Raw genomic sequence first — 18,533 nt, forward strand, 5'->3', positions numbered from 1 at the left:
TATCCCTGTCTGGGTCAAGTTAGAACAGGATTTTAGATCCACACATGGAAAAGACCGTCTTCTATTTCTCTGACTCTCTCATGCACGGGCATACGGACGCTCGCACAACCGTGTTGTGGGGTACTTTGCTGCAGAAGGGACTGGTGCACTACACAAAATAGATGGCATCATGAGGTAGGATGATGTGGATATATTGAAGCAACTTCTCAAGACATCAGTCAGGAAGTTAAAGCATGGTTGCAAATGGGTCTTCCAAATGGACAATGACCCCAAGCATAATTCCAAAGTTGTGGCAAAATGGCATAAGAACAACAAAGTCAAGGTATTGGAGTGGCCATCACAAAGCCCTGACCTGAATCCTATATAAAATTTGTGGGCAGAACTGAAAAAGCGTGTGCAAGCAAGGAGGCCCACAAACCTGACTCGGTTACACCAGTTCTGTCAGGAGGAATGGGACAAAATTCACCCAACTTATTGTGGGAATCTTGTGGAAGGCGTTTGACCCAAGTTAAACAATTTAAAGGAAATGCTACCAAATACTAATTGAGTGTATGTAAACTTCTGACCCACTGAGAATGTGATGCAAGAAATAAAATCTGAAATAAATCATTCTAGCTACTATTATTCTGACATTTCACATTCTTAAAATAAAGGGGTGATCCTAACTGACCTAAGACAGGGAATTTTTACTGGGATTAAATGTCAGGAATTGTGAAAAACTGAGTTTAAATGTATTTAGCTAAGGTGTATGTAAACTTCCGACTTCAACTGTATGTATTTTCAATGTTTTGTTCACCTACATTCTAACCACAAAGCTTGCCATATTTTCCCTCTCTTTCTGGCTGCCCTCCCACTTCCCTTGTAAGTTCAAATTGAAGTTTGTTTATTTGTCATATACATATGATATGCATGGAGTACACAGTGCAATGAAATGCTGACTTGCAGCAGGTTAACCTCTCAACAATGCAACAACAATAGAAAAGTAAGTAGCTAAGTGAATAAAAAGAGTAATACAAATAAAAGCTAAAGGTAAATAATTTCCGCAAGCTAGCCAGTAGCTACGGAACTGGCTAGCCAGCCATGCTAGCTACAGAAACGAAACCCATGAAATACACGCTGGAAATAAACACTTTCCAAATATCATGACATATCAACATCTTTAGCTTGCCCATTCACAAAATATACTGTTAAATAACCCAACAGCTTAACGATCCTGAGCGCTAACGCTAGCTTATTAGCATTAGCCAACCATATGATGAGGGAGACTGCATATTAGACTGAAATAAAAAATTACAATAATAATACTTTTGTTGGACCATCAAAAGGTTTGGGGCTGCACCAAAAACATCCGGGGCTGAAGCCCAATAAGCACAGGCTTAATGACACCACTGGAGAAAGTTTGGAAGGCTGAGGGGATGCGGTTTTTCACTTGGAGAACATCTGGAGAAAGTTTGGAAGGCTGAGAGGTTGTGTTTTTTAATTTAGAGAACATTTGGATAATTTTTGGAAGACTGAGGGGTTGTGGTTTTTCATTTGGAGAACGTTTGTCTGTTCAGTCTGAGTGGCCTTGGCCCTGGTGTGTTTTGTTAAGTAGTTGCTTAGAAATAAAACCTTGTGCTTTATCGCTCCCATCAGCAGGTAAGATATTACACTACACTTGATAAAACACAGGGATGAACTAATAGACTCTTGGCAAGGAGACAATATGTCTGTGCCTCTCACTTTCTCATCTCTTTTCTCCCTTCTCTTCTCTCTCTCTCCTTCTCTCTCTCTCTCTCTCTCGCTAGACACAGACAAACTCAGGGCCAGCTTTAATTTGTCACTTACATTAGTGGGCAAACACACACACACAATCCCAAACACACACGCGCACACGCACGCACGCACGTGTATTTATAGCAGAATGTTTAATCATTTCTGCACTACCATTACCCTAAGAAGACTTTCTAATTTAACTCCACATATTCACGTGTCGGTATTCCATCTCTGGAATATTCAGAAAAGTACATAGAAAAGTGTACATAGAAAAGTGCTTAAAATGAAGTTGCTATTTCATACTGTCCTGTTCTCCATCTCCTTTTAGAATTACCTATTTTGTTTGTATTTTTAGCACTTGCCTTATTCTCCCTCCCTCCCTCCCTCTGATTGAAGGGGAATGCATGGCTGGCATCAAAAGAAAGGAGGAAATAGATAATGATACCAGGCAGTATGGTGTGGAAAACACTGACCTCTCACATAGCTGATCCATCACACACACACACACACACACACACACACACACACACACACACACACACACACACACACACACACACACACACACACACACGCGCGCGCGCGCGAACACAGACGCACATGACACAGACACATTGCATATCAATATACACAAACCACATATTTTAGGCTGGGTTTCTGTACAGCACTTTGTGACATCAGCTGATGTTAGAAGGGCTTTATAAATACATTTGATTGAAATTTTACATATACCATTTACAGTATACACACACTCTTTCGGACACACACACACACACACAGCTGTATTTCTGCTCCTTGACTCTAAATCTTATCCCAGTTGGATGAGTCCGCTTAAGGGAGATTTACGGCCCAGATATGAAACAGGATGGTTAAATGTGTTTTGTGTGTGTGTGTGTGTGTGTATTTGTCCGTCCATTCTATAATGTTGCTCATGGATTGACAAAGAGAGACTATTTGTGGCGTAAGAATTACTAACAATAAAATGATATTAAAGGACCTACAAGGCATGGTTAGGTAGATCCTGCACTTTTTGCCTTCTCCACTTTCACCTCCACTTCCACCCTGACCAGAAGCCATCTCCCCAGCCACATCCCCCTAAACCGGGGAACCAGAGTGGCACTCCAACAGAACACACACACTCTGGCTGTTCCATTCCATTAAATTGGGTGTTAGGTTTAGGGGCATTTTGGCTTTATATGGTTTTGTCTTTGCTCTTCTGTGCACTCATCATTATGAGAGGAGAGAGAGAGGCACTTCACCTCTCCATCTCTGTATTTGTCTCCATGTCTGTCTGTCTGTCTGTCTGTCTGTCTGTCTGTCTGTCTGTCTGTCTGTCTGTCTGTCTGTCTGTCTGTCTGTCTGTCTGTCTGTCTGTCTGTCTGTCTGTCTGTCTGTCTGTCTGTCTGTCTGTCTCTGTCTCTGCCTCTGTCTCTGCCTCTGTCTTTCTGCCTCTGTCTTTCTGCCTCTGTCTTTCTGCCTCTGTCTTTCTGCCTCTGTCTTTCTGCCTCTCTTTTTCTGTCTCTGTCTTTCTGCCTCTCTTTTTCTGTCTCTGTCTTTCTGCCTCTCTTTTTCTGTCTCTGTCATGCTGCCTCTCTTTTTCTGTCTCTACCAGTTGCACACTAGAAAAATGCCAGAGATATTCCATTTACACACACCATACATATCAGCCACAAGCAAGTTAGACACAACAAGTTAGACAAGCCGTCTTATACACACAACCCAAAAGACAGTTAATGTCCAATCATGGCAATGATTGATCCTCCTTGTGATTAGTTGGTTATCGATCGCTCTGTCTAGGGACTGATTGATGGATTGATTGGTCCAGTCATCGATGAGGTCATTAGTTACAAAGGTGTCAGTCATACTGTCAACTCATCCAAATGTAATGACCCATGGTGGGTTGTGGTAGTGGTGGGGATAAAAGGGGATAAAAGTCCATCCGCAGACCATGACACACATTGTTATTTCATAATAGAAAGAGGTTCTGTGCCAAAGTGGGATGAAAAGTGGCAACCCATTGTTTATTCCACGTTGTGTTAGATACATTTCATCAGAAATCTATCATTGATCTGTATTATTGTAAAATAGCAACACAATAAAGTTATAAAACTCTCTTCATCCACACACACACACACACACACACACACACACACACACACACACACACACACACACACACACACACACACACACACACACACACACACACACCTACTCTCTGAGCAGCAGCTGGGAGTGGATCTGGTGTCCATGCCTGGTCTGTCTGACAGTAAAGGCCTATTAGTGTCTGCTGCTCTATCAAAGCCATATGTTCCCCGGCTGTTAGGTCCATACCATGCCCTAACTCACCTCCCTCTCTAGGTATACTGTAACTCAGCTTGGAGTGGACCGCCAACAGCCCTTTACTCACCCTAATATTTCACATTAATCCCATGGAAAATAAACGATGTTATGAATCACCGTCTAAGGGGAAAGGGCTGAGTTCAGCTCCAGGGGAGGGGAGAGAGGGAAGAGGGAGACAGAGGAGAGAAGGGAGACGGTAGAGGAGAAAGGGGTGAGCGAGGTGAAAGAGGGAAGAGGGGTGAGGGGTGAGAGCTGTGGAGATAAGACTTACAGAGTGACACTCACCCACACACTCATGGCAGAGCATGAGGGAAGAGCAAGTAATAAGACAAAGAAAATAACAAAATGCCTCTTGCTGACTCTTGACAAGATGAACATAGTCTTTTTAATGAAATGGAAAAATCCTGTACCAGCTATAGCCCTAGGCAGAGTGGACTTTCTTAGAGAGAAAGAGATGGAGAAGAGGGGAGAAGGCAGCAATAAAGGTGAGCAGAAGATGAAAAAAGAGGGAGAAAAGAGTTTAACACAGTATAATCATTACACACTTTCATACTGTGTCAACTACTAGTTCTGCAGTTTTATCCTCAGCAGTGTACCTCATTACAGTAATAAAGCTGGGGGTTTGTCAGACAGCGCGACCTGACCTTGATTTCATGTGTATTGCATAATATCTGTAGGTGATATATGTGTTATCTAATGTAGCGTATGTCTGTTTCTCTCTCTGTCAGGTTCATCTTGGTGTTTGGCTGTCTGGTCCTGTCAGTGTTCTCCACAATCCCTGCCCATCAGGACCTGTCCAACCACTTTCTGCTCATCCTGGTGAGTGTAATGCCTCATTCACATTACAAATTAGCAGTCCGTTGCATTGCACTGGATGTCATTCATTTCAATGGGGACCATTTCAATGGAGTGGAATCGCAGCGCCCCCTTGCAGTTGAAGACTCCGTTCCAAAACGGAGGATTCGAACTTGCAACCTTTCGGTGACTAGTCCAACGCTCTAACCACTAGGCTACCCTGCCACCCTGTAGCGCTTTCCAATACAAGTAACAAAGGTTTCACATAATAAAATAAACACAATTGCTAACAAAGAAAGGCGTAAGGAGAATAAAAAAGATAGCTAATTCAAATCATACAGTAAAGCATCTTTATGGGGATTTATAAAGAGGCACTGAATCTGCAAACCTGATCTCTTCTGATGGACCATTCCAACGTTTAGGGGCATGAATGGCAAATGCCCAGACTCCTTTACGTTTCAACCTAGACTTTGGAATGGTCAAAAGTTCCCTGCCAGAGGATCTCAGGCTGCTTCCTGGAGATATAGGATGGGGCCAAACCAAGCCTTAAACGTGTTTAATACAATTTTGAAATTGATTCTAAAAGTGACTGGTAGCCAGTGTAAAGAAGCTAAAATAGGTGTGATATGGTTACATTTCCTGGTGTCTGTTAAAAGCTGAGCGATTCCTGACTGAGACATGTTTACAAAGTGTAACAGTAATCTAGGTGTGAGGAAATCAAAGCATGTATAACTTTCTTTAGATTTGTTACTTTTATTTCTTATTTTTTTACTTATCTATTTGTTACTTGATATGTATTTTTCTTAACTGCGTTGTTGGTTAATGTCTTGTAAGTAAGCATTTCTCTGTAAGGTCAACACCTGTTGTATTTGGCGCATGTGACAAATACAAAAAATACAATACAATTTGATTTGATTTCACTGAAATAAACTTGACTTTAGTTATATTTCTTAGATTATAAAAGCAAGACTGGACAATCTTCTGTAAATGCAGCTCGGGGCCAACAGTAGGCATAACCTTTTTGAGTAGTCTAGTACGGATCACGTCCAAGGGGCAGGAGGAGGTCTTCATGTGAGCTATAGTGTCAATGAGGGACTCAAAGGATATTTGCTCAAAGAAGCTAAAGGAAGCAGTAGACAGTTACAGAGTAGTTGCCTCAAGTGTCTCCTGACCAGAAATGCTGGTAGGGTGTCGGCTACTGTCAATTTGGGATCTAATATTTTTTACATTTTCTGTAAAGAATCTTAAAAACTGTTCTCAGAGGTCAGCTGGATGCAAGCATGTCACTTACATTCAAGGGTAGCTGACGTGTGTGTAGACCTGTGTCATTTTTTGTCATCCACAGCAATTAGAGCCTCTCTACTGTAGACTACATGGGGTACTGGGTTGCAAACATATTAATTACTGGGTCTGCCTTTAACTGCGTGTGTGTGTGTGTGTGTGTGTGTGTGTGTGTGTGTGTGTGTGTGTGTGTGTGTGTGTGTGTGTGTGTGTGTGTGTGTGTGTGTGTGTGTGTGTGTGTGTGTGTGTGTGTGTGCGAACTGTACATGTGTGTGTTGAAGTGAAACGATGTAGAGAGAAAAATATATATAAATAGAATAGAAAAATAATAACACGAGGAATAAATACACAATGGGTAACGATCACTTGGCTATATACACTTGGTACCAGTATCATGTCGATGTGCAGGGGTACGAGGTTGTTGAGGGAGATATGTACATATACAGTAGGTAGGGGTAAAGTGACTAGGCAACATGGTAGATTAAAAGTAACAGCAGCGTATGTGATGAGTCAAAAGAGTATGTGTATGTGGTGAACATAATGTGTATGTGTGTGAACTGTACATGTGTGTGTGCTGCAGTGAAACAACACAGACGCAACACTCTGCATACTAATCTTCCTGACTGCTCTCTTGTTATTTTGCAGCACCGCACAAATGAAAACACATGAATAATGGAGACATTTCATTTACTGCAGCTATAGCTTATCAAATTTAACAACCCGAGATGCTATATTGATTATTGGTGATCATTATTAATCATTTTCTTTTATACTAAAACTGTCTGGAATAAATATACCATTTTGCAGTATATTAAACTGTCTCCCGTCGCCTCTTGATTGACAATAATGGTCTATGATATCATGTGTGTCTTGTATCATATCATGTGTAGGAGTTTGTGATGATCGTGGTGTTTGGGCTGGAGTACATCATCAGGATATGGAGCGCAGGCTGCTGCAGTCGCTACAGGGGCTGGCAGGGACGCCTCCGCTTTTCCAGGAAACCCTTCTGTGTTATAGGTAAGTGTGTGTGTGTGTGTGCGTGTGCGTGTGCACCCATACCGGAAATGTAAAATAAATATATACTGTATATTCCAACATATATTATGGAATATATTTGAAATATACAGGTAACCACCAAAATAAAGGAAACACCAACATAAAGTGTTTTTTATTTGGGCTTTGGGCCACCACGAGCCAGAACAGCTTCAATGCACCTTGGCATAGATTCTACAAGTGTCTGAATGTCTATTGGAGGAATGAGACATCGTTTTTTCACAAGAAATTCTATAATTTGGTGTTCTGTTCATGGTGGTGGAAAACGCTTTCTCAGGTGCCACACCAGAATCACCCGTAAGTGTACAACTGGTTTGAGATCTGGTGATTGAGACAGCCATGGCATATGGTTGACATAGTTTCATGCTCATCAAACCATTCAGTGACCATTCGTGCCCTGTGGATGCGGGCATTGTCATCCTATGGGGTATAGCCAAAATAATGGCCAAAATAATGGATTTTTATACATGACCCTAAGCATGATGGGACGTTAACTCAGGAACCACACCAGTGTAGAAGCACATGCTCTCAAAATACTTTGTATCCCTCATTTACTCAATTGTTTCCATTATTTTTGCAGTTACCTGTATGCAGTATATAAATGTATGTAACATGTATATCAGAATATATATTAAATGCATCAGAAATGTATTTAAAAAACAATGCATTAAACAATGCATTAAAGAATGCATTTTAGAATATATATTTAAAATATATTCCCATATGCATTTAAATGTATTTGTAAGAAATATATTTTAATTTAAAATGTATAGTAAATGTCAATTTGCCAAGTTATATTGGAACACAATGGTGACTGTCTAGTAGGTTCTTTGGTATCACATGCACTTATGTCAGTCTCATTAAAACCGCAGAACTGGCAGTGTACAAGCTTAACCTTTAATCACAGAACACAACATACTGTAACACATTAACTGACATGACAAAATGCACTATGACAAAGCCACGTCCCAACAAGCCACACCTCCAAGTCTTCTAATAGGCTGCCACCGCTACAATATATTTTATCAATATGCATTTTTTATGTACTTGACACATACCAAAAGCACTAACATGCACTTACATGCATTTAAATGACTACAAAAATGACTACAAACATGATACATTATCGGTCATGTAGTGACTCCATGTCTTTCATGTGCATATGACAAAAACAAACAAACTTGAGGAGTGCATTGCAGCCAACATCCAAGAGGCAGAACTTAACGTGTACTGGGTGGTTCCACGAAACGAGTGCCTTTTGTACCCTTGATATGTTAAGTAGAAATGATGCGCCAATATTCAATTTTAAAAGCCTGTTATATAAAATGAAGTGCCCTATAATATAGACCACATGGAGATTTAATAAATCTGATTTTCAATATGAATAAAGACTTGCTAAACTGCCAAAATTCTGCATTTTGACATGTCCCTCCGTGCACCCTCTCGGACTTCTAGAACCATCATTGTGAAGCCCTAGTTATTTTGTTGCTCTGACAAAGTTTCCAATTTTTTTGTGATTAGTGATTCATTTATGTCTGTCCCTCATTTTAAGGTCAACCCTGGTTACCTGAACTATTTCAAAATAAACATTGAACATCAAATCGCAGCGTAAAAGCAGGCGAGCTGGTTCTATTCTTTTTGGTAATGTTCTAGTGTTTAATGATGAAAAACTGAGTGTGTCGAGCGTAACACGTCAACCCTGTTACTCACACACTGCTCAAAAAAATAAAGGGAACACTAAAATAACACATCCTAGATCTGAATGAATGAAATATTCTTATTAAGTACTTTTTTCTTTACATAGTTGAATGTGCTGACAACAAAATCACACAAAAATTATCAATGGAAATCAAATGTATCAACCCATGGAGGTCTGGATTTGGAGTCACACTCAAAATTAAAGTGGAAAACCACACTACAGGCTGATCCAACTTTGATGTAATGTCCTTAAAACAAGTCAAAATGAGGCTCAGGAGTGTGTGTGGCCTCACGGGCCTGTATGACCTCCCTACAACGCCTGGGCATGCTCCTGATGAGGTGGCGGATGGTCTCCTGAGGGATCTCCTCCCAGACCTGGACTAAAGCATCCGCCAACTCCTGGACAGTCTGTGGTGCAACGTGGCGTTGGTGGATGGTGCGAGACATGATGTCCCAGATGTGCTCAATTGGATTCAGGTCTGGGGAACGGGCGGTCCATAGCATCAATGCCTTCCTCTTGCAGGAACTGCTGACACACTCCAGCCACATGAGGTCAAGCATTGTCTTGCATTAGGAGGAACCCAGGGCCAACCGCACCAGCATATGGTCTCACAAGGGGTCTGAGGATCTCATCTCGGTACCTAATGGCAGTCAGAATACCTCTGGCGAGCACATGGAGGGCTGTGCGGCCCCCCAAAGAAATGCCACCCCACACCATGACTGACCCACCGCCAAACCGGTCATGCTGGAGGATGTTGCAGGCAGCAGAACGTTCTCCACAGCGTCTCCAGACTCTGTCACGTCTGTCACATGCTCAGTGTGAACCTGCTTTCATCTGGCGAATTTGCCAATCTTGATGTTCTCTGTCAAATGCCAAACGTCTTGCACGGTGTTGGGCTGTAAGCACAACCCCCACCTGTGGACGTCGGGCCCTCATACCACCCTCATGGAGTCTGTTTTTGACCGTTTGAGCAGACACATGCACATTTGTGGCCTGCTGGAGGTCATTTTGCAGGGCTCTGGCAGTGCTCCTCCTGCTCCTCCTTGCACAAAGGCGGAGGTAGCGGTCCTGCTGCTGGGTTGTTGCCCTCCTACGGCCTCCTCTACGTCTCCTGATGTACTGGCCTGTCTCCTGGTAGCGCCTCCATGCTCTGGACACTACGCTGACAGACACAGCAAACCTTCTTGCCACAGCTCGCATTGATGTGCCATCCTGGATGAGCTGCACTACCTGAGCCACTTGTGTGGGTTGTAGACTCTGTCTCATGCTACCACTAGAGTGAAAGCACCGCCAGCATTCAAAAGTGACCAAAACATCAGCCAGGAAGCATAGGAACTAAGAAGTGGTCTGTGTTCACCACCTGCAGAACCACTCCTTTATTGGGGGTGTCTTGCTAATTGCCTATAATTTCCACCTGTTGTCTATTCCATTTGCACAACAGCATGTGAAATTTATTGTCAATCAGTGTTGCTTCCTAAGTGGACAGTTTGATTTTACAGAAGTGTTATTGACTTGTAGTTACATTATGTTGTTTAAGTGTTTTTATTATTTTTTTTATTTTTTTGAGCAGTGTATACAGACAGGCTAGAAATGTTTTAACAATGCATTTTTGGGTGTGAATCAGGTGAAATAAAAATATTTTTTAACTCATCATCACAATTTCAATTATATCGCCGGCAAAGTTTTGACTTGGTGGGCCCCAAAAATGATCTCCATTGATTAATACCTAAAAAGTACTTTAAGAAGCCAAATTAGGAAGCAATTTGGCCACCCTGTAGACTAGATGTCATAGCCATGCATTTCTGGAATATTGTCAGGCGTTACATGCATTGAGCAAAGATGCAAATGTATATGCATGCGTTTCAAATACATTTTACGTGACGCTAAATCTAGTGAAATGTGTATATACAGTGCATTAGGGAAGTATTCAGACCCTTTGACTTTTTCACATTTTGTTACATTACAGCCTTATTCTAAAATGGATTTGTTTTTAAACTCCTCATCAACCTACACACAATACCCCATAATGACAAAGCAAAAGCAGGTTTTTATACATTTTTGCAAATGTATATATAAAAAACAATGAAATATCACATTTACATAAGTATTCAGACCCTTCACTCAGTACTTGGTGAAGCACTTTTGGCAGCGATTACAGCCTCAAATCTTAGGTATAATGCTACAGGCTTGGCACACCTGTATTTGTGGAGTTTCTCCCATTCTTCTCTGCAGATCTTCTCAAGCTCTGTCAGGTTGGATGAGGAGCGTCTCTGCACAGCTATTTTCAGGTCTCTCCAGAGATGTTCGATTGGGTTCAAGGCCAGGCTCTGGCTGGGCCACTCACGGACTTTCAGACCTGAAGCCACTCCTGCGTTGTCTTGGCTGCTTAGGGTTGTTGTCCTGTTGGAAGGTAAACCTTTGCCCCAATCTGAGGTCCTGAGCACTCTAGAGCAGGTTTTCATCAAGGATCTCCCTGTACTTTGCCCTGTTCAACTTTCCTTCGATCCTGGCTAGTCTCCCAGTCCCTGCCGCTGAAAAACATCCGCACAGCATGATGCTGTCACCACAATACTTCACCTTAGGGATAGTGCCAGGTTTCCTCCAGACATGACACTTGGTATTCAGGCCAACGAGATCAATCTTGGTTTCATCAGACCAGAGAATATTGTTTCTCATGGTCTGAGAGACCTTTAGGTGCCTTTTGGCAAACTCCAAGCGGGCTGTCATGTGCTTTTTACTGAGGAGTGGCTTCCGCCTGGCCACTCTTCCATAAAGGCCATGATTGTTGGATTGCTGCAGAGATGATTGTCCTTCTGGAAGGTTCTTCCATCTCTCACACTTCTTCCATTTAAGAATAATTGAGGGCACTGTGTTCTTGAGGACCTTCAATGCCTCAAAAACATTTTTGTACCCTTCCCCAGATCTGTGCCTCGGCACAATCCTGTCTCTGCTCTCTACTGACAATTATTTCGACCTCATGGCTTGGTTTTTACTCTGACATGCACTGTCAACTGTGGGACCTTATATAGACAGGTGTGTGCCTTTCCAAATCATGTCCAATCAATTGAATTTACCACAGGTGGACTCCAATCAAGTTGTAGAAGCATCTCAAGGATGATCAATGGAAACAGGATGCACCTGAGCTCAATTTCAAGTCTCATAGCAAAAGGTCTTAATATTGATGTAAATGAAGTATTTCTGCTTTTTATTTGAATTCATTTGCAAACATTTATAAAAACCTGTTTTCATTTAGTCATTCTAAGGTATTGTGTGTGTAGAATACGGTTGTAACGTAACAAAATGTGGAAAAAGTCAAGGGGTCTGAATACTTTCCGAAGGCACTGTATATTTTTGTATCGGTGTGTGTGCTGCACTGCAAAGGTCCTATCACTCCACCAATTGATCTTCAACAGGGCTGATTTCTGATTGAAAGATAATGCACTTAAATACACAAACAGGAAGAACAGAAGCTGGCATTGAGTTCTCATAAAAGAAAGGATAAACACAGTTTCCAAAAACCTAGATCACAATCTATGTTTTCTTTCAATAGAGAAGACTAAAACCATCCAAGGTTAGTTTCAGAGTTTGAAATGTGTTTGCTGAAATGTGATTGATGTGAATTTGAGCGAAACACAATATTGTCGTGGTTTATTGTAGGAGCAATAGTGGTTTGTATGCTTCAGGACCCTCGCTGTGATGGCCCTAAGTATGTGGGTTTGTGTAAACCCTCTTTGCCCCTCTTATTCTAACTCTCTCTTATACTCTTCCCTTTCTCCTCTGATCACGTGAAAGTGAATACTAGGTACTTTTAGATCCCTGCGATGACTCCTCCAGTACACATGCATATTTTCTTAACCAGTCCTAGGGCTCCAGATCAACACAGTTGAGGCCTCTGGCCCTCTCTCTGGTGTTGGGCATCAACAGTCAATTTGACCTTCCCGATAATATACCATGATAAATTTGATGTATTGGAAACCATTTTCCCACCATAGCTACTGGCTTTCTGTGGCATTACACTACACAGTACTAATCAATTCCTAATTTTATGATTGGATCCCCCCCATGCTTGGTTTGGCCTGGTCCTCAGAGGCCGTGGTTTGTGAAGGGAAAGAAAGTTGCGCAATGCTTGTAAGGAGAATGGAGCAATAGCTTCTCTCTTTCTCTCTCTCCTCTCTCTTCTTAATAAAACCCTTAATTCTTTGATGAATAACTACTAATGGTTATTTTGGGCTCAATATAGTGAGTTCAAAGACAACTTTGGTAGTATTATAAGTTTTGAAACAACTGGTTTCTAGTAGGCTACAGAATTAGAGAAGGGCTGTTTCTCTGAAACCAGTAGTTTCAAGCAAGCCTGTTTCTCTCCCCAGTCAGAGGACCCTGCCTGTCTCACAGCCTCTGACCAACAGCAGCAACCTATTTATGTTTAGAAAACAAATGTGAAGGCCAAACTCATCATGTTTATCAACCTAATAATCACCATAAGAATGCTTCCAAAATCACCATTATATTTTATTTCAACTGAGAAAACATACAAAATAAATTGGCTCACCCCTTGCAACAGTAAACTGGTTTATTTCTCCTTTATAAAAATATTCTTCTTGATTTCAATTTGGAAGAGAAACCAGATACTGGTGTTTGTATGTACTGTTTCTTGATGAGTAAAAGTTGTCCCCGTTTCATGATAGGATGTTCCCCCATGATAAAAGGGGGCCCATGACTGAAAAGGTTTGGGAAGCACTGATCTAGCTAATGATTAGCACAAATACAGATGTGCATGCTTTAGCCTATTTATTTATAGCAAAGTCACCAGGGCTGAGTTCAGTATGAAAAAATGTATTGCAACATTTAATTAAATGGAAACGGTGCTGTTCTGAACAACCAGTTAAAAAACAGGGAGGTGTTGGGTTGTGGGTTCAAAATGCACTACTGTCCTTCAAATACGTCACTCATTTCTTCAAGCTAGAGGTCATAACGGGTCCCAAAAAAACAGAGAGCCGTTCCAAATGGACCCGAGGACAATCAGACCTGTTCCCGAAAAGGCAAGTTTTAAAAATAGACGTAGACGCAAACAGACCCATGCCAGTTCGGATCCAAGAGACCCATTCAGATTTGAGAGTAGAAAGAGAGCGAAAAGGAAATATCCGACTGGGCACTTCCAGCACCATCAACAAATTAGCGAAATTGACCAGATGTTCCACAGTTACGTGTCCTTAAAAACTGCCGATAACAAATGACAAAAAATGACTTGTTCTGATTCGATGTGTAGCATATTCAGAATCATGTTCCCGACACCGACATCATTTTAAAAAATCGTTGTCAGTTCATTCGGAAACTATTCAGACCCCTTAACTTTTTCCACATTTTGTTACGTTACAGCCTTATTCTAAAATGCATGAAATTCCATATTTTCCTCCTCAATCTACACACAATACCCCATAATGACAAATCGATTTTTGCAAATGTATTTTTATATATATACAGTGCCTTGCGAAAGTATTCGGCCCCCTTGAACTTTGCGACCTTTTGCCACATTTCAGGCTTCAAACTTAAAGATATAAAACTTTCTTTAAAATATTTTTTGGTGAAGAATCAACAACAAGTGGGACACAATCATGAAGTGGAACGACATTTATTGGATATTTCAAACTTTTTTAACAAATCAAAAACTGAAAAATTGGGCGTGCAAAATTATTCAGCCCCCTTAAGTTAATACTTTGTAGCGCCACCTTTTGCTGCGATTACAGCTGTAAGTCGCTTGGGGTATGTCTCTATCAGTTTTGCACATCGAGAGACTGAAATTGTTTCCCATTCCTCCTTGCAAAACAGCTCGAGCTCAGTGAGGTTGGATGGAGAGCATTTGTGAACAGCAGTTTTCAGTTCTTTCCACAGATTCTCGATTGGATTCAGGTCTGGACTTTGACTTGGCCATTCTAACACCTGGATATGTTTATTTTTTAACCATTCCATTGTAGATTTTGCTTTATGTTTTGGATCATTGTCTTGTTGGAAGACAAATCTCCGTCCCAGTCTCAGGTCTTTTGCAGACTCCATCAGGTTTTCTTCCAGAATGGTCCTGTATTTGGCTCCATCCATCTTCCCATCAATTTTAACCATCTTCCCTGTCCCTGCTGAAGAAAAGCAGGCCCAAACCATGATGCTGCCACCACCATGTTTGACAGTGGGGATGGTGTGATGAGCTGTGTTGCTTTTACGCCAAACATAACGTTTTGCATTGTTGCCAAAAAGTTCAATTTTGGTTTCATCTGACCAGAGCACCTTCTTCCACATGTTTGGTGTGTCTCCCAGGTGGCTTGTGGCAAACTTTAAACGACACTTTTTATGGATATCTTTAAGAAATGGCTTTCTTCTTGCCACTCTTCCATAAAGGCGAGATTTGTGCAATATACGACTGATTGTTGTCCTATGGACAGAGTCTCTCACCTCAGCTGTAGATCTCTGCAGTTCATCCAGAGTGATCATGGGCCTCTTGGCTGCATCTCTGATCAGTCTTCTCCTTGTATGAGCTGAAAGTTTAGAGGGACAGCCAGGTCTTGGTAGATTTGCAGTGGTCTGATACTCCTTCCATTTCAATATTATCGCTTGCACAGTGCTCCTTGGGATGTTTAAAGCTTGGGAAATCTTTTTGTATCCAAATCCGGCTTTAAACTTCTTCACAACAGTATCTCGGACCTGCCTGGTGTGTTCCTTGTTCTTCATGATGCTCTCTGCGCTTTTAACGGACCTCTGAGACTATCACAGTGCAGGTGCATTTATACGGAGACTTGATTACACACAGGTGGATTGTATTTATCATCATTAGTCATTTAGGTCAACATTGGATCATTCAGAGATCCTCACTGAACTTCTGGAGAGAGTTTGCTGCACTGAAAGTAAAGGGGCTGAATAATTTTGCACGCTCAATTTTTCAGTTTTTGATTTGTTAAAAAAGTTTGAAATATCCAATAAATGTCGTTCCACTTCATGATTGTGTCCCACTTGTTGTTGATTCTTCACAAAAAAATACAGTTTTATATCTTTATGTTTGAAGCCTGAAATGTGGCAAAAGGTCGCAAAGTTCAAGGGGGCCGAATACTTTCGCAAGGCACTGTATATATATATATATATATATAACTGAAATATCACATTTACATAAGTATTCAGAACCTTTACTCAGGACTTTGTTGAAGCACCTTTGGCAGGGATTAAAGCCTAGGTTCTTCGCTACAAGCTTGGCTACAAGTTTCTCCCATTCTTCTCTGTAGATCCTCTAAAGCTCTGTCAGGTTGGATGGGGTGCTTCGCCGCACAGCTATTTTAAGGTCTCTTCAGAGATATTCAATCAGGTTCAAGTCTGGGCTTTGGCTGGGCCACTCAAGGACATTCAGAGACTTGTCCCAAAGCCACCACATTGTCTTGACTGTGTGCTTAGGGTCATTGTCCTGTTAGAAGGTAAACCTTCGCCCAGTCTGAGGTCCTGAGAGCTCTGGAGCAGGTTTTCATCAAGGATCTCTCTGTTCTCCCATCTCCACAGAGGAACTCTGGAGCTCTTGTCAGAGTTACAATTGGATTCTTGTTCACCTACCTGACTAAAGCCCTTCTTCCACAATTGCTAGTTTGGCTGAGCCTGGACCTGAACCCAGAATCTCTGGTGGTACAGATAGCTCTGCGATGCAGTGCCTTAGACAACTGCGCCACTACTGCGCCACTATGTACATTTCCTTCAACCTCATGGCTTGGTTTTTGCTCTGACATGAACTGTCAAATGTGGGACCTTATATAGACAGGTGTTTCCAAATCATGTCTAATCAATTGAATTTACCACAGGTGGACTCCAATCAAGTTGTAGAAACATCTCAAGAATGTTCAATGGAAACAGGACGCACCTGTGCTCAATTTCGATTCTCATAGCAAAGCGTCTGATTACTTATGTAAAAAATAGCATATATATATATATATATATATATATATACAGTTGAAGTCGGAAGTTTACATACACTGAGGTTGGAGTCATTAAAACTCGTTTAATGAACTGAACTGAAAAATGAACAGAACTGAAAAAGCGTGTGCAGGCAAGGAGGCCCACAAACCTGACTCGGTTACACCAGTTCCGTCTGGTGGAATGTGCCAAACTTACTGTGGGAATCTTGTGGAAGGCTACCCGAAAGATTTGACCCAAGTTAAACAATTTAAAGGAAAGGCTACCAAATATATGTAAACTTCTGACCCACTGGGAATGTAATGAAATAAATAAAAGCTGAAATAAATCATTCTCTCTGCTATAATTCTGACATTTCACTGAAGTTTCTAAAACTGTTTGAATGATGTCTGTGAGTAAAACAGAATTCATATAGCAGGCAAAGACCTGAGAGAAAATCCAACCAGGAAGTGGGAAATCTGAGGTTGGTCGATTTTCAACTCAGCCCCTATCAAAGATACAGTGGGATATTGGTAATTTTGCACTTCCTAAGGCTTCCACTAGATGTCAACCGTCTTTAAAACTTGTTTGAGGCTTCTACTGTGAAGTGGGGCTGAATGAGAGGGGAATGAGTCAGAGGTCTGGCAGCAGTCACGTGCTGGTCTCGAGCATTTGACATGAGGTATCTCCCGGTCCTATGCTTTTCTGAAGACAAAGGAATTCTCCGGTTGGAATATTATTGAAGATTTATGTTAAAAACATCTTAAAGGTTGATTCCATACATCGTTTGACAAATTTCTCCAGGCTGTAACGGAACTTTTTGACATTTTGTCTGCAACTAGTGAACGCGCTTTGTGAGTTTTGATTTGTTTACCAAATGCTCTAACAAAAGTAGCTATTTGGACATAAATGATGGACATTATCGAACAAAACAAACATTTATTGTGGAACTGGGATTCCTGGGAGTGCATTCTGATGAAGATCATCAAAGGTAAGTGAATATTTATCATGTTATTTCTGACTTCTGTTGACTCCAACATGGCGGATATATGTATTTGTTTGTCTGAACGCCGTACTCAGATTATTGCATGGTTTGCTTTTTCCGTAAAGCTTTTTTGAAATCTGACACAGCGGTTGCATTAAGGAGAAGTATATCTATATTTCCATGTATAACACTTGTATTTTCATCAACATTTATAATGAGTATATCTGTAAATTGATGTGGCTCTCTGAAAAGTCACTGGATGTTTTTGGAACTACTGAACATAACGCGCCAATGTATACTGAGATGTTTTGATATAAATATGAACTTTACCGAACAAAACATACATGTATTGTGTAACATGAAGTCCTATGAGTGTCATCTGTTGAAGATCATCAAAGGTTAGTGATTAATTCTATCTCTATTTCTTTTTTTTGTGACTCCACTCTTTGGCTGGAAAAATGGCTGTGTTTTTGTGACTTGGCTCTGACCTAACATAATCGTTTGTGGTGCTTTCGCTCTAAAGCCTATTTGAAACCGGACACTGTGGCTGGATTAACGAGAAGTTTATCTTTAAAATGGTGTAAAATACTTTTATCTTGAGGAATGTTAATTATGAGATTTCTGTTGTTTTGACTTTGGCGCCCTGCACTTTCACTGGCTGTTGTCATATCGATCCCTTTAATTTCAGAAGTTTTAAAGAACTGGTTT

General features: G+C 41.1%; 1 protein-coding gene across 2 annotated transcripts in view; it reads left to right on the forward strand.

Annotated features, from left to right (window-relative positions):
- kcnq5a (potassium voltage-gated channel, KQT-like subfamily, member 5a) overlaps window positions 1-18,533 on the forward strand; it is a 111,721-nt gene that overhangs the window by 62,255 nt on the left and 30,933 nt on the right. For both annotated transcript variants that reach the window (XM_024424848.2, XM_024424849.2), the window contains exons 2-3: window positions 4,827-4,917; window positions 7,065-7,191. In XM_024424848.2, coding sequence (XP_024280616.1) covers window positions 4,827-4,917; window positions 7,065-7,191 — 218 coding nt within the window. The remainder of the gene's footprint in view (window positions 1-4,826; window positions 4,918-7,064; window positions 7,192-18,533) is intronic.

This window comes from Oncorhynchus tshawytscha, linkage group LG06 (assembly GCF_018296145.1).
Source record: "Oncorhynchus tshawytscha isolate Ot180627B linkage group LG06, Otsh_v2.0, whole genome shotgun sequence".
Classification (NCBI taxonomy): Eukaryota; Metazoa; Chordata; class Actinopteri; order Salmoniformes; family Salmonidae; genus Oncorhynchus; species Oncorhynchus tshawytscha.